Here is a 14701-nt window from a genome sequence, read left to right as displayed (position 1 = left end):
TCCTGACCCGGCTTGTCCGACTACCAGCTCTAGTTTTGACTCCTGGCTTGTTATTTGACTTGTGGACTTTTTATTATTTTTTGCTATTAATAAAGGTGTGATTATTTTTGCACTTCTCGTCTCAGTCTGATTCCTGGCACCCTGACAGTTACACAGGAAGACTCCCCCTGCAACTCCGGACTTTTATCCATGCACTCACTGAGAGGCTGACAGGATTACTTAAAATTCCAGTCCCATTCCGAAGAGTACTACCCTCTATAAGAGATTATAGAAAAAACGTTTGACACTTCTCTGCCAAACTCCTGGGACGAAAGGCAAAGAATGACTGGGGGATGGGGAAAGTGGGGGAGGTATTTAAGCCTTTGGCTGGGGTGGGGGTGTCTTTACCTCCTCCTGGTGGCCAGGTTCTGAATTTCCCAAAAGTAATGAATGCAGCTGTGGACTCTTTCCGTTTATGAAGAAAATAACTAATAAATGTAAACCAAGTTATTTTTTTTAGAAGCCAAGAAACAGAATATTAAACATTTTAATAAATTAATTCACAATTATTATTATTATTCACAATTGTTAAACAAATCGATATTTTAAAACCAGGCTACTCTATACTTTTAAATCTAGATATATAAAATAGTAATCTACAATGTACAATAAACTAAATAGAATAGAAATATATATGGTTTGTTGCCCACCAAACACAAAGAACTGTCTAAGCTGTTGATAGGCTGATCTAAGCAACTTAACCTGGTATTGCAAAAACATATATATATATATATATATATATATATATATATATATATATATATATATATATATATATATATATATATATATATATATACACACAGTGGATATAAAAAGTCTACACACCCCTGTTAAACAGGTTTCTGTGATGTAAAAAAATGAGACAAAGATCAATCATTTCAGAACTTTTTCCACCTTTAATGTGACCTATAAACTGTACAACTCAATTAAAAAACAAACTGAAATATTTTAGGTGGAGGGAAGAAAACAAAAAAAACTAAAATAATGTGGTTGCATAAGTGTGCACACTTATAACTGGGGAGCTGTGATCAAAATTAAACAATCACATTCAAAATCATGTTAAATAGGAGTCAGCATACACCTGCCATCATTTAAAGTGCCTCTGATTAACCCAAATAAAGTTCAGCTGCTCTAGTTCGTCTTTCCTGAAATTTTCTTAGTCGCATCCCACAGCAAAAGCCATGGTCCACAGAGAGCTACCAAAGCATCAGAGGGATCTCATTGTTAAAAGGTATCAGTCAGGAGATGGATACAAAAGAATTTCCAAGGCATTAGATGGAACCATGGAACACAGTGAAGACAGTCATCATCAAGTGGAGAAAATATGGCACAACAGTGACATTACCAAGAACTGGACGTCCATCCAAAATTGATGAAAAGACGAGAAGAAAAACGATCTGGGAGGCTACCAAGAGGCCTACACAGCAACATTAATCTCACATATTCTTCATATGTCTGGGCTATGGGGTAGAGTGGCAAGATGAAAGCCTTTTCTTATGAAGAAAAACATCCAAGCCAGGCTACATTTTGCAAAAACACATCTGAAGTCTCCCAAAAGCATGTGGGAAAAGGTGTTATGGTCTGATGAAACCAAGGTTGAACTTTTTGGCCATAATTCCAAAAGATATGTTTGGTGCAAAAACAACACTGCACATCACCAAAAAAACACCATACCCACAGTGAAACATGGTGGTGGCAGCATCATGTTTTGGGGCTGTTTTTCGTCAGCTGGAACTGGGGCCTTAGTAAAGCTATAGGGAATTATGAACAGTTCCAAATACCAGTCAATATTGGCACAAAACCGTCATGCTTCTGCTAGAAAGCTGAACATGAAGATGAACTTCATCTTTCAGCATGACAACGACCCAAAGCATACATCCAAATCAGCAAAGGAATGGCTTCACCAGAAGAAGATTAAAGTTTTGGAATGGCCCAGACCTGAATCTGATTGAAAATCTGTGGGGTGATCTGAAGAGGGCTGTGCACAGGAGATGCCCTCGCATTCTGACAGATTTAGAGTGTTTTTGCAAAGAAGAGTGGGCAAATCTTGCCAAGTCAAGATGCGCCATGCTGAAAAACTCATACCCAAAAATACTGAGTGCTATAATAAAATCAAAAGGTGCTTCAACAAAGTATTAGTTTAAGGGTGTGCACACTTATGCAACCATATTATTTTATTTTTATATTTTTTCTTCCCTCTACCTAAAACATTTCAGTTTGTTTTTCAATTGAGTTGTACAGTTTATAGGTCACATTAAAGGTGGAAAAGGTTCTGAAATGATTTTTCTTTGTTTCCTTTTTTTACATTACAGAAACCTGACATTTTAACAGGGGTGTGTAGACTTTTTATATCCACTGTATGTGTGTGTATATATGGATATGGATATATATATATATATATATATATATATATATATATATATATATATACATACATACACACAAATAGTTTAAATAGCAATGTATATTATACTCTCTACTGGTTAAAGCTACTTATTTAACAGACATAGACAAAAACATAATTTATGCTTACCTGATGAATTAATTTCTTTCATGGTGGTGAGAGTCCACAATCTATTACTCATGGGAATTACTCTTCTCTACCACTAGGAGAAAGCAAAGATTCCCGAACTCAAAAAGCCCTATAAAACTTCTCCAACATCAGACAAACGTTAGTCTAATGTATAGCCAAGCAAAGTAAGGTAAGAAATTGAATAAGACACACAAAAAGGAGCAGGACAAAAAGATGTGCTAAGAAAAAAAATTAACCCTAAGGGTGGGGTCTTGTGGACTCTCACCACCATGAAAGAAACAAATTTATCAGGTAAGCATAAATGTTGTTTTCTTGCATACAGATGACTAGAGTCCACAATCCATTACTCCTGGGAAAGAATGCCCAAGCTGTGGAGTCCACAAGTAATAACATAAAGGGAGGGATTTAAAAATCTTTTTTCACTGAGAAATTAAAACCACAACTCCCATAAAAATGTCTTTTTTTTTTTTAATGCACTTAAAATAAATAAAACAGACAAAAAAATTAAATTGAGACAACTGCCTGAAGAACATTCTTACCATAGGCTGCTTCAGAAGAAGCAAAAACATCAAAAAGTTCTGGGGCCAGACAAAGGGGGACCCAGAACCTTTGTGAAACTGAAAACACATGTCCAGAAAGACAAACCTCAGAAACTGGAAATGTTCTCTGTAAATAGGAACATGAAGGTAAGCATCCTTTAAATCTACTGTTGACATAAACTAACCTTGCTTAGGAAAAGACCGAATAGTCCTGATAGTTTCCATTCAGAAAGATGGAATCCTTACAAACTTGTTCAGAGCTAGAACTCTTCTGAAAGTAACTTCCTTCTTTAGAACAATGAAGATATTTGAATAAAATCCCATCCCCTGTTCCTGCAAAGGAACTGGAACAATCACTCCCATAGCTTCGAGTTCTGAGACAGACTTGAAAAAGCTTAAGCTTTTACAGGATTCCTTGGAACATCGGGGACAGAAAAACTTCTTCTGGGAGGGATGTTATGAATCCTATTCGATATCCCTGAGAAACCATATTCAGAACCCAGGGGTCTGGAACAGACTGAAATCAAGCCCCCCCCCCCCAAAAGGCCTTAATCTGCCCCTTATGAGAACCTCTGGATTATTTTACCCTGCTTCCAGTTAGCACTAGGTCTCCAGACTGCTTTTGTTCCCTATTCTGACGAAAGGAATACAAATGATTAGAAGCTTTACATTTCCCTCTAGACTTTCTGTCCTGAGGAAGAAAAGCCCATTTACCTCCAGTAACAGTAGATATTAAAGAATCTAAATCACAACCAAACAATTTCTTTCCCTGAAAGAAAAGAGATAATAATCTGGATTTTGACACCATATCAGCAGACAAGGATTTAAGCCATAAGGCTCTACTGGCAAGGACTGCCAAAGACATTGTCATGCCACCATAGAGTCTTGAACTCTGGTTTCCTATGTTGTGGATGCTTTCCTATTGGTTATCTGCTTACTCTCTTAGGCTATCTGGCTCCACCTCCTGTCAGCTGTTGGTAATGTGCAATTACCAACAGACTACTTAAATCTGCCTAGCTAATCAGTCTTTGCCCTGACATTGAGATTACTCAGTCTGTGCCTCTGTTTTTCAAAAAAGAATCCTTTTGCCGGTTACTTTCTGGTATTGACCATGGCTAGTTCCGGATTCTGTTTGTGTGTGAATCCTTGCTATGAAGCCTGATTTTGGACTGACCTGCTGGATTCTCTACCTTGCCTGTTCTCTTACCAAGCCTCCGGATAACCCTTGTACTGTATTTGCCAGAGAGTTACAAACGCTGCTAGTCTGACCTTGTTTCCTGCTTTAAGCTGCAGCTCCTGAGGCCATCTTTTTGTGCTCCTGAGAACTATACTTGCAGCTCCAGTGTATACCTTGTCTGCTGCAGCTCATAAATACACCTGGTCCTCTGTAATCCCTGAGCAAACCTGTTTACCTCTGCATTTTCTGAGTACTCATGGCCAGTGTTCTCTATGGGCAGTTTTGTGTGTAGTCCAGCAGTTTAACAGTTAACAAGAGAACCATTCCTTGCAGTCTGCATTGTGCAGTGTTTGCTAATTGCAGGGTGTGGTTATCTGATTAACTGTTTCAGTGCTGGGCCATGCACAAAACTAGCCTTAGAGGGAACACTGCTCATGGCCACTTCTCCCTTACAGACTGTCGAGCGCCTGGGACTAGTGCTAAGTCTGTCTTCAGTTACCAGCACTCTGCTGTGACCTGCTATCGCTCAGCCTCTGCTACGACCTGCTATCGCTCAGCCTCTGCTACGACCTGCTATCGCTCAGCCTCTGCTACGACCTGCTATCGCTCAGCCTCTGCTACGACCTGCTATCGCTCAGCCTCTGCTACGACCTGCTATCGCTCAGCCTCTGCTACGACCTGCTATCGCTCAGCCTCTGCTACGACCTGCTATCGCTCAGCCTCTGCTACGACCTGCTATCGCTCAGCCTCTGCTACGACCTGCTATCGCTCAGCCTCTGCTACGACCTGCTATCGCTCAGCCTCTGCTACGACCTGCTATCGCTCAGCCTCTGCTACGACCTGCTATCGCTCAGCCTCTGCTACGACCTGCTATCGCTCAGCCTCTGCTACGACCTGCTATCGCTCAGCCTCTGCTACGACCTGCTATCGCTCAGCCTCTGCTACGACCTGCTATCGCTCAGCCTCTGCTACGACCTGCTATCGCTCAGCCTCTGCTACGACCTGCTATCGCTCAGCCTCTGCTACGACCTGCTATCGCTCAGCCTCTGCTACGACCTGCTATCGCTCAGCCTCTGCTACGACCTGCTATCGCTCAGCCTCTGCTACGACCTGCTATCGCTCAGCCTCTGCTACGACCTGCTATCGCTCAGCCTCTGCTGCGACCTGCTATCGCTCAGCTTTTGCTGTTACCTGCCAACGCTCAGCTTCTGCTGTATCCTGTGTTCAAGCAACACTTATACTTGACCTTGCAAGGATTCTACCTATGATATCAGTTCCTGTATTTCTCATCCGTCATTATGCCAAAAAGTAAGAAAGCTACAATAGTGCAATTCAATAAACAAGGGCCTGTAAACGTATATGCCTCTGCAAATGAGCTTTACACTCCAGACCCGACACAAAGCATGACAGACATGCTTTTGACATTAATTTTTATAATATCAAATACAGCATCACAAATAAAAGAATGGCGGAAAAACAACCAGCGCCTCAGAAACTGCAACATTGATAACATTTTTCACAGTAGGTGAAACTATGTCAGTATTCTCCTGCAACGAACAAACAGGAGGTGTGTTTATACCCAAAGAAACAGCATTAGGTTGGTTTGATTCCATTAACAATTTTAAACATCAGCCACATAAATGAGCTGTAGAAGAAACTTGAGATTATTTACAATAAGCACACCTAATATTGGTAGAAAGGTGTGCAGGGGACTCCGGTTTCTTGGGTAGATTTAGGCAGATAATGCTTATTAGAAATAAAGAACGTGGAAAGAAAAAAAATATAAAAGGAATTTTAACTCGCCAAAACCTGGCATGCGTGTAGCCGAGGAAGAACGTGCGATAAGCCCGTAAACTGGCCAAGGCGAAAAAGAACTGTGGAAACTAAAAAGGGACGTATGCTATCTCAAAAAGCATTAACCAAACATGCGCAACTGCAACGAGTATAAACATAAAGGCCGACACCCAAAATTTTAAATAAACACGCCAAAAAAACAGACATGCACAAAACAGCAAGGAAATAGTGTAAAGAATAGAAACTTGTCCACCAGAAAATAAGCAGCAGACAGCCAAACCAGTACTGAAACATATCAGCAGAGATTTAAGAAATAGGAGTATATTGTAGATCCATAAAGGTAGGAAAAAGACAAGTCCCTGTGACCAACTATAGAAGGTTTATGAAAATTTCCCATGAGGTGAAAAAGGGATCACAAACCATACCCCATATACATCCTTCTGACAATCACTGTCTTCTGAGGGGAAACCAGGCCTCAACATAGGCTGAAGACCCCTCTATCTGAAAAATCAAATGCACATATTCATTATTCAACCACCTCCAGCAGAGGCAAAGTAAAGACTGAAGTATGTGTGAAATGGGAGGGGCTTTATAGGGCTCTTGGGGTTTGAGAATCCTTGCCACCTCCTAGTGGTAGAGAAGAGTAATTCCCAGGAGTAATGGATTGTAGACTCTCACCACCTTTATGAAAGAAAAACATAATTTATGCTTACCTGATAAATTCCTTTCTTCTGTTGTGTGATCAGTCCACGGGTCATCATTACTTCTGGGGGAGCAGATAATATCCCAGAAGTAATGATGACCCGTGGACTGATCACACATAACAGAAGAAAAGTAGATTTGTCAGTGTCAATATCTGAGGTAGGATCTTCTGAACCAGACAGATCCTCATCAGAGGAGGATAACTCAGTATGTTGTCGGTCATTTGAAATTTTATCAACTTATGAGAAGTTTTAAAAGACCTTTTACATTTATTAGAAGGCGGAATAGCAGACAAAGCCTTCTGAATCACATCAGCAATAAAATCTTTTATATTCACAGGGATATCATGTACATTAGATGTTGAAGGAACAACAGGCATTGTACTAGTACTGATGGATACTTCTCTGCATGTAAAAGCTTATCATGACAACTGTAACATACTACAGCTGGAGATATAATCTCTGCTTATTTACAACAGATACACTTAGCTTTGGTAGAACTGTTATCAGGCAGCAGGGTTCCAATAGTGGTTTCCGAGACAGGATCAGATTGAGACATCTTGCAAATGTAAGAGAAAAAAACAACATATAAAGCAAAATGATCAATTTCCTTACATAGCAGTTTCAAGAATGGGGAAAAAATGCGAGCAGCATAGCCCTCTGAGCATAAAAAAAGGCAAGAGGCATATAGGAAGTGGGGTTTAAATAATTAAATTATTTGGTGCCAAGTATGACGTGCAACGCAAAATTAATTTTTTTGGCGCTAACAACATCCGGAGATGACGCAACTCGCGTCATAGCAGACGCAACCTTGTGCAAGGAAACCTGGCGTCAACTAAGACGACGGAGATTACGAATTTGTGTCACAGAATGTACCTTCGCGCCAAAAAAATTCTCTCATCAAGAATGACACAATAAATATCAGCATTTTGCGACCTCGCAAGCCTAATTTTGCCGGCGAAAATTAATGAAAAAGCAGTCAATTTGAAGAAAAGACTATACCCCAGGTAAGAAAAAATAACTTCCTAAATGTTTCCCAATTTTGAAACTGATAGTATGCAAAAGGAAATATAAATAAACCTGACTCATGGCAAATATAAGTACAATACAAATATTTAAAACTTTATATTAATACATAAAGTGCCAGCTGAGAGTGTCTTAAGTAATGAAAACATACTTACCGAAAGACACCCATCAAGATATAGCAGATAGCCAAACCAGTACTGAAAAAGTATCAGTAGAGGTAATGGAATATGAGAGTATATCGTCGATCTGAAAAGGGAGGTAGGAGATGAATCTCTACGACCGATAACAGAGAACCTTTGAAAAGATTTCCCGTGAGGAAAACCATAGAATCAATAGGTGATACTCTCTTCACATCCCTCTGACATTCACTGTACTCTGAGAGGAATCAGGCTTCAAAATTCTGAGAAGCGCATATCACAGAAGAAAATTAAGCACAAACTTACTTCACCACCTCCATAGGAGGCAAAGTTTGCAAACTGAATTGTGGGTGTGGTGAGGGTGTATTTATAGGCATTTTGAGGTTTAGGAAACTTTGCCCCTCCTGGTAGGATTGTATATCCCATATGTCACTAGCTCATGGACTCTTGCCAATCACATGAAAGAAATATGCATTAAGTCCTACACAAGGATATATAACTGTGATTGGACAATTTTAGCTAAAATTCTATACATGGATAGTACACACACACACACACACACATACACAAACAGGTTGCAAGCTGAAGATCACATATGCATCAAGCAATAAAGGATTCCTACTGATTTCATGATCAATGTTTTGTTGTTAATATGTTTATGTTGAAATGGTAAAATATTAAGCACTGCACATTAATATTCTATCTCTGACTGATCCCCCACATTTGTGTGCTGTTATAATGTGCATTTATATGACGCACACAGAGTCAGAACTACAGGGACCCCATATGTCACATATAATCAAAGTGGATATAGATGGCCTCCCTCCTCTGAGGAAAAGCCAGCATTGATCATACACGCCAGCTTTCAATTAACCTCTGATGAAGTTCGCCTGTAGGCGAATGAAAGCGTTAGGATTTGACAGCATCGGCCACCACAAGCACTATTTGGCGAGAATTTCCATTCATCGTATCCTAGAATGCGAGTTCCTGGGAAGGCAAGAATTTCCTTGTGGCATTCTACCGCCATAGGTGATCCTCAAAGCCCCGGGACTGTGGAGGGACCTGAACTCATGCATGGTTTATTTGCCTAATGATTTTCTACCATTGTGAGTAGATACATTTTTGATTTTATCTATGTTTGATTAAACACACTTGAATCTTGAATTCTTGAAAATTATATTTAAAATCATTGTACAGGATACAACAATGTAAGCACATGCCATAGTAATTCTACAGTTAGTAATACACCATAAATGATCACCTAAACACAGATTCATATATATTTCATTTAAGGACATACCGGTCATTAAGGTTGCTGAAACTCTTAACAGCATTAATAACCATCATAACAAGTTGGTAGTAAGATTCTCTAACTTCTCTGTGCAGTTGTTCACCACAGCCTTCCAAGTGACCAAAATAGCTAAAAGGTAGAAAAAAATATATATAAAATAGACTTCATTTAAAAAAAAGTGTACTGTGCTAAATGCAGAAGTAAATTACAGAAGACTTATTACATATTAAAAAATATCTAGGGTAAATGAGTATCTGCAAACTGAATTATAGTTTAACAATGAAACAACTGGCATAAAATATAAGCACACATAAATATCCACCCAACACCTTCAGTGCCAAGCTATGTATTGCCCTAGTACTGAAAACATTTTTAGATTTTTGTTTTTAGAACATTCTATTTAAACATCAAGTTATTCTCCTTAATCTGTGTTTACCATAGAGAGATATCACCTAGCTAGCCTACCAAAAATATCAAAAATGGTTGTTCCTCTTAAAGGAACAAGAAACCCAAAATATTTATTTCATGACTCACATGGAGCATACCATTTTAAACGAATTTCCAATTTACTTATATTATCTAATTAGCTTTTTTCCCTTACTATCCTTTGTTGAAAAGTATACCTAGGTAGGCACTGGAGCAACAGTGCACTACTGGGAGGAAACTATCTGCTTATTGGTGGCTGCACATACAAGCTTCTTGTGATTGGCTCACCAGATGTGTTCAGTTAGCTTTCAGTAGAACATTGCTGCTCCTTCAACAAAGGATACAGAGAGAGCAAAGTAAAATAGATTACAGAAGTAAATTAGAATGCTGTTTAAAATTCTATGTTCTATCTAAATAATAAAAAAACATTTTGGTTTTCATGTCCCTTTAAAGTGTAGTAACAGTCCCCTTATTTAGCTCTATAGACTATATACTATATATAGACTACATACCAGACACTAATCTCACGTATAGGGAATTGACGGTAATACAAAGGATGCTTGGTTACTGCTACTAAGGGAACTTACATATTCACAATGGCAAGCAGAAAAAGTAAATTTATGCTTACCTGATAAATTAATTTCTTTTACAATATGACGAGTCCACGGATTTCATCCTTACTTGTGGGATATTAACCTCCTGCTAACAGAAAGTGGCAAAGAGCACCACAGCAGAGCTGTATATATAGCCCCTCCCTTCCCCTCCACCCTCAGTCATTCAGCCGAAGGTATAGGAAGAGAAAAGGAAAGGCTAAAAGGTGCAAAGGTGACTGAAGTTTACAAAAAATATAAAGAAAAACGGTCTTAAAAAGAACAGGGTGAGCCGTGGACTCGTCATATCGTAAAAGAAATTAATTTATCAGGTAAGCATAAATTTACTTTTCTTTTACAAAGATATGACGAATCCACGGTTTTCATCCTTACTTGTGGGATACCAATACCAAAGCAAAAGGACACAGATGAAAGGGAGGGACAAGACAGGAACCTAAACAGAAGGCACCACTGCTTGAAGAACCTGTCTCACAAAAAAAAGCCTCAGAAGAAGCAAAAGTATAAAATTTTGAAAATTTGGAAAAAGTGTGAAGGGACGACCAAGTCGCAGCCTTACAAATCTGTTCAACAGATGCATCGTTTTTAAAGGCCCATGTGGAAGCCACTGCCCTAGTAGAATAAGCGGTAATTATTTCAGGAGGCTGCTGTCCAGAAGTCTCATATGCCAGGCGGATGATACTTCTCAGCCAAAAAGAAAGAGAGGTAGCCGTAGCTTTCTAACCCCTACGCTTTCCAGAATAAACAATGAATAATGAAGATGATTGACGGAAATCCTTAGTTGCCTGTAAGTAAAACTTTAAGGCACGGACCACATTCAAATTATGCAACATACGCTCCTTCTTAGAAGAAGGGTTAGGACATAAGGAAAGAACAACAATTTCATGATTAATATTCTTATTTGAAAAAACCTTAGAAAGGAATCCAGGTTTGGTACGTAACACCACCTTATCAGAATGAAAAATGACATAAGGGGAATCGCACTGTAGCGCTGAAAGCTCATAAACTCTTCGAGCAGAAGAAATAGCAACTAAAAACAGAACTTTCCAAGATAACAATTTGATATCCATGGAATGCATGGGTTCAAACGGAACCCCTTGAAGAACTCGAAGAACTAAATTCAAACTCCAGGGAGGAGTAATGGGTCTAAATACAGGCTTAATTCTAGATAGAGCCTGACAAAAAGACTGAACATCTGGCACATCTGCCAAACGTTTGTGAAACAGAATTGACAAAGCAGAAATTTGTCCTTTTAAGGAACTTGCTAATAACCCTTTCTCCAATCCTTCTTGGAGAAAAGACAGAATCCTAGGAATCCTAACTTTACTCCATGAGTAACCCTTGGATTCACACCAATAAAGATATTTACGCCATATCTTATGATAGATTTTTCTAGTGACAGGCTTTCTAGCCTGTATCAAAGTATTGATGACCGAATCAGAGAATCCTCGCTACGATAAAATCAAGCGTTCAATCTCCATGCAGTCAGCTGCAGAGAAATTAGATTTGGATGTTGGAAAGGACCTTGAATGAGAAGGTCCTGTCTCAATGGAAGTTTTCACGGTGGCAGAGAATGTCCACTAGATCTGCATACAAAGTCCTGCGTGGCCACGCAGGCGCTATCAGGATCACTGAAGCTCTCTCCTGTTTGATTCGAGTAATCACGCGTGGGAGGAGAGGAAACGGTGGAAACACATAAGCTAGGCTGAACAACCAAGGCATCTATCAGTTCGGCCTGAGGATCCCTTGACCTGGATCCGTATCTTGGAAGCTTGGCATTCTGTTGAGATGCCATCAGATCCAATGCCGGTCTGCCCCATCGGAGAATCAATGAGGCAAATACCTCCGGGTGAAGTTCCCACTCCCCCGGATGAAAAGTCTGTCGACATAGAAAATCCACTTCCCAGCTCTCTACTCCTGGGATGTAGATCACAGATGACAAGAGTGGGCCTCCGCCCAATTGGATTATCTTGGATACTTCTATCATCGCTAAAGAACTCCTCGTTCCCAACTGATGATTGATATATGCCACAGTCGTGATGTTGTCCGACTGGAATCTGATGAATTTGGCTGAAGCCAACTGAGGCCACGCCTGAAGCGCATTGAATATTGCTCTAAGTTCCAGAATATTGATTGGAAGTAGAGACTCCACCTAAGTCCAAACACCCTGAACCTTCAGGCAGCACCCCAGCCCAGAAGACTGGCATCCATTGTCACTATCACCCACGAGGGTCTGCGGAAACAAGTCCCCTGGGACAGATGATCCGGCGACCACCACCAAAGAAGAGAGTCTCTGGTCTCTTGATCCAGATTTATCTGAGGAGATAAATCCGCATAATCCCCATTCCACTGTCCGAGTATGCACAGCTGCAGCGGTCTGAGATGAAAGCGGGCAAACGGAATGATGTCCATTGCCGCTACCATTAATCCGATTACCTCCATACACTGAGCCACTGATGGCCGAGGAATGGACTGAAGTGCTCGGTAAGTATTTATAATCTTTGATTTTCTGACCTCTGTCAGAAATATTTCCATGGCTATCAAGTCTATCAGAGTTCCCAAGAAAGGAACCCTTGTCTGTGGAACAAGTGAACTCTTCTCTATGTTTACCTTGCAACCGTGAGTTCTCAGGAAAGACAACACTATGTCCATGTGAGATTTTATCAGTTGATATGTTGACGCCTGAATCAGAATATCGTCCAGATAAGGCGCCACTGCTATGCCTCGCGGTCTGAGAACCGCCAAAAGAGGCCCTAGAACCTTTGTGAAGATTCTGGGTGCTGTGGCCAACCCGAAGGGAAGAGCCACAAACTAATAATGTTTGTCCAGGAAGGCAAACCTTAGAAAATGATGGTGATGCTTGTGGATAGGAATATGAAGGTAAGCATCCTTCAAGTCCACGGTAGTCATATATTGACCCTCCTGGATCATTGGTAAAATTGTTCGTATAGTCTCCATCTTGAATGATGGGACTCTGAGAAATTTGTTTAGACACTTGAGGACTAAGATGGGTCTGAAAGTGCCCTCTTTTTTGGGAACCACAAATAGATTCGAGTAAAACCCCTGTCCTTGATCCGATTTTGGAACTGGACAAATTACTCCCATGGTAACAAGTTCTTTTACACATTGTAAGAACGCCTCTCTTTTTATCTGGTCTGCAGATAATCTTGAAGGATAAAACCTCACTCTTGGGAGAAAATGCTTGAAATCAAACTGATAACCGTGGGTCACTATTTCTAGTGCCCAGGGATCCTGAACATCTCTTGCCCAAGCCTGGGCAAAGAAAGAGAGTCTGCCCCCTACTAGATCCGGTCCCCAGGGTACTTCGGAATGAATAGCCAACACTCCAAGCCAGAGGCTACTGTCCAGGAGCAACCGGAGTTACTGCCTGCTGCTTCTCTGTCAGAAGGAAGTGCGCATTTGAGTGTGCAAAGACAAGCCCCGCCCCTTATGGCTGAAGTCGGAGTAGGCCCAAACACAACCGCATGGGAAGCGGTTTTTCATACAGCTAAGTGGAACACAAAACACACCCCAAACACATCCCAGCAAGTCATGCTGGATATATAATAAAAAATAGCTCAATCGTTTAACTGCTTATCGATTTAAAGCCCTTATGCCTCTCAGAGTGTCATATCATGCCCTTATGTCAGAAATATAAAATAAAAACAAGGGACTCCAGTAACACCCTTCTGTGTAACAGGTCTACTGCTTACCCCATTCCCATATAGGGAAATAAATGCCAGCCAGTTCTGATATATCAAGTCTCTTCAGAAATAAAAGGCTGCACAAACCTTAATGCTGCTTGTAGCATGAAAACCGGTCTCCACACTGAAGATGTCTCATGTTACCTTCAGAAGTCTTGTAGGGACCAGCGTGGATCTTAGCTACAACTGCTAAGATCATCAACCTCAGGGCAGAAATCTTCTTCCATAACCCCCTGAGGAAAATAGTACACACCGGTACCATTTAAAATATAAAACTTCTTGATTGAAGAAAATAAAACTAACACCTCACTTTACCTCTTCCTAGTATAACACAGGCAAAGAGAATGACTGGGGGTGGAGGGGAAGGTAGGGGCTATATATACAGCTCTGCTGTGGTGCTCTTTGCCACTTCCTGTTAGCAGGATTTTAATATCCCACAAGTAAGGATGAAATCCGTGGACTAGTCATATCTTTGTAAAAGAAATAAAACATTTAAACCATAAATTTAATACAGAACAATGGACTGTAATAGAATATACCCCACATAGTTCTTAAAGGGACACTAAAGTCAAAATAAACTTTCATGAATTAGATAGAGCATGCAGTTTTAAGACACTTTTCAATTTACTTCCATTGTCAACTTTTGCACAGTATTTTTATTTTCACAATTTCTGGGGAACAAAATCCTACTGAGCATGTGCACAAGTTCACCGGGTATGCGTA

At 40.2% G+C, this 14701-nt stretch overlaps 1 protein-coding gene across 1 annotated transcript in view; it reads right to left on the bottom strand.

The window, feature by feature from the left end:
• Positions 1–14701, bottom strand: part of ZZEF1 (zinc finger ZZ-type and EF-hand domain containing 1) — a gene marked incomplete in the record, with an annotated part of 722361 nt that overhangs the window by 325146 nt on the left and 382514 nt on the right. The window contains 1 exon segment of the mRNA XM_053707503.1: positions 9250–9369. Within this exon segment, the coding sequence (XP_053563478.1) occupies positions 9250–9369 (120 nt within the window).

Source organism: Bombina bombina, chromosome 3 (genome assembly GCF_027579735.1).
Source record: "Bombina bombina isolate aBomBom1 chromosome 3, aBomBom1.pri, whole genome shotgun sequence".
Lineage (NCBI taxonomy): Eukaryota > Metazoa > Chordata > Amphibia > Anura > Bombinatoridae > Bombina > Bombina bombina.
Note: the sequence above shows the minus strand (reverse complement) of the source record. Positions and strands in the feature narration are given on the sequence as shown.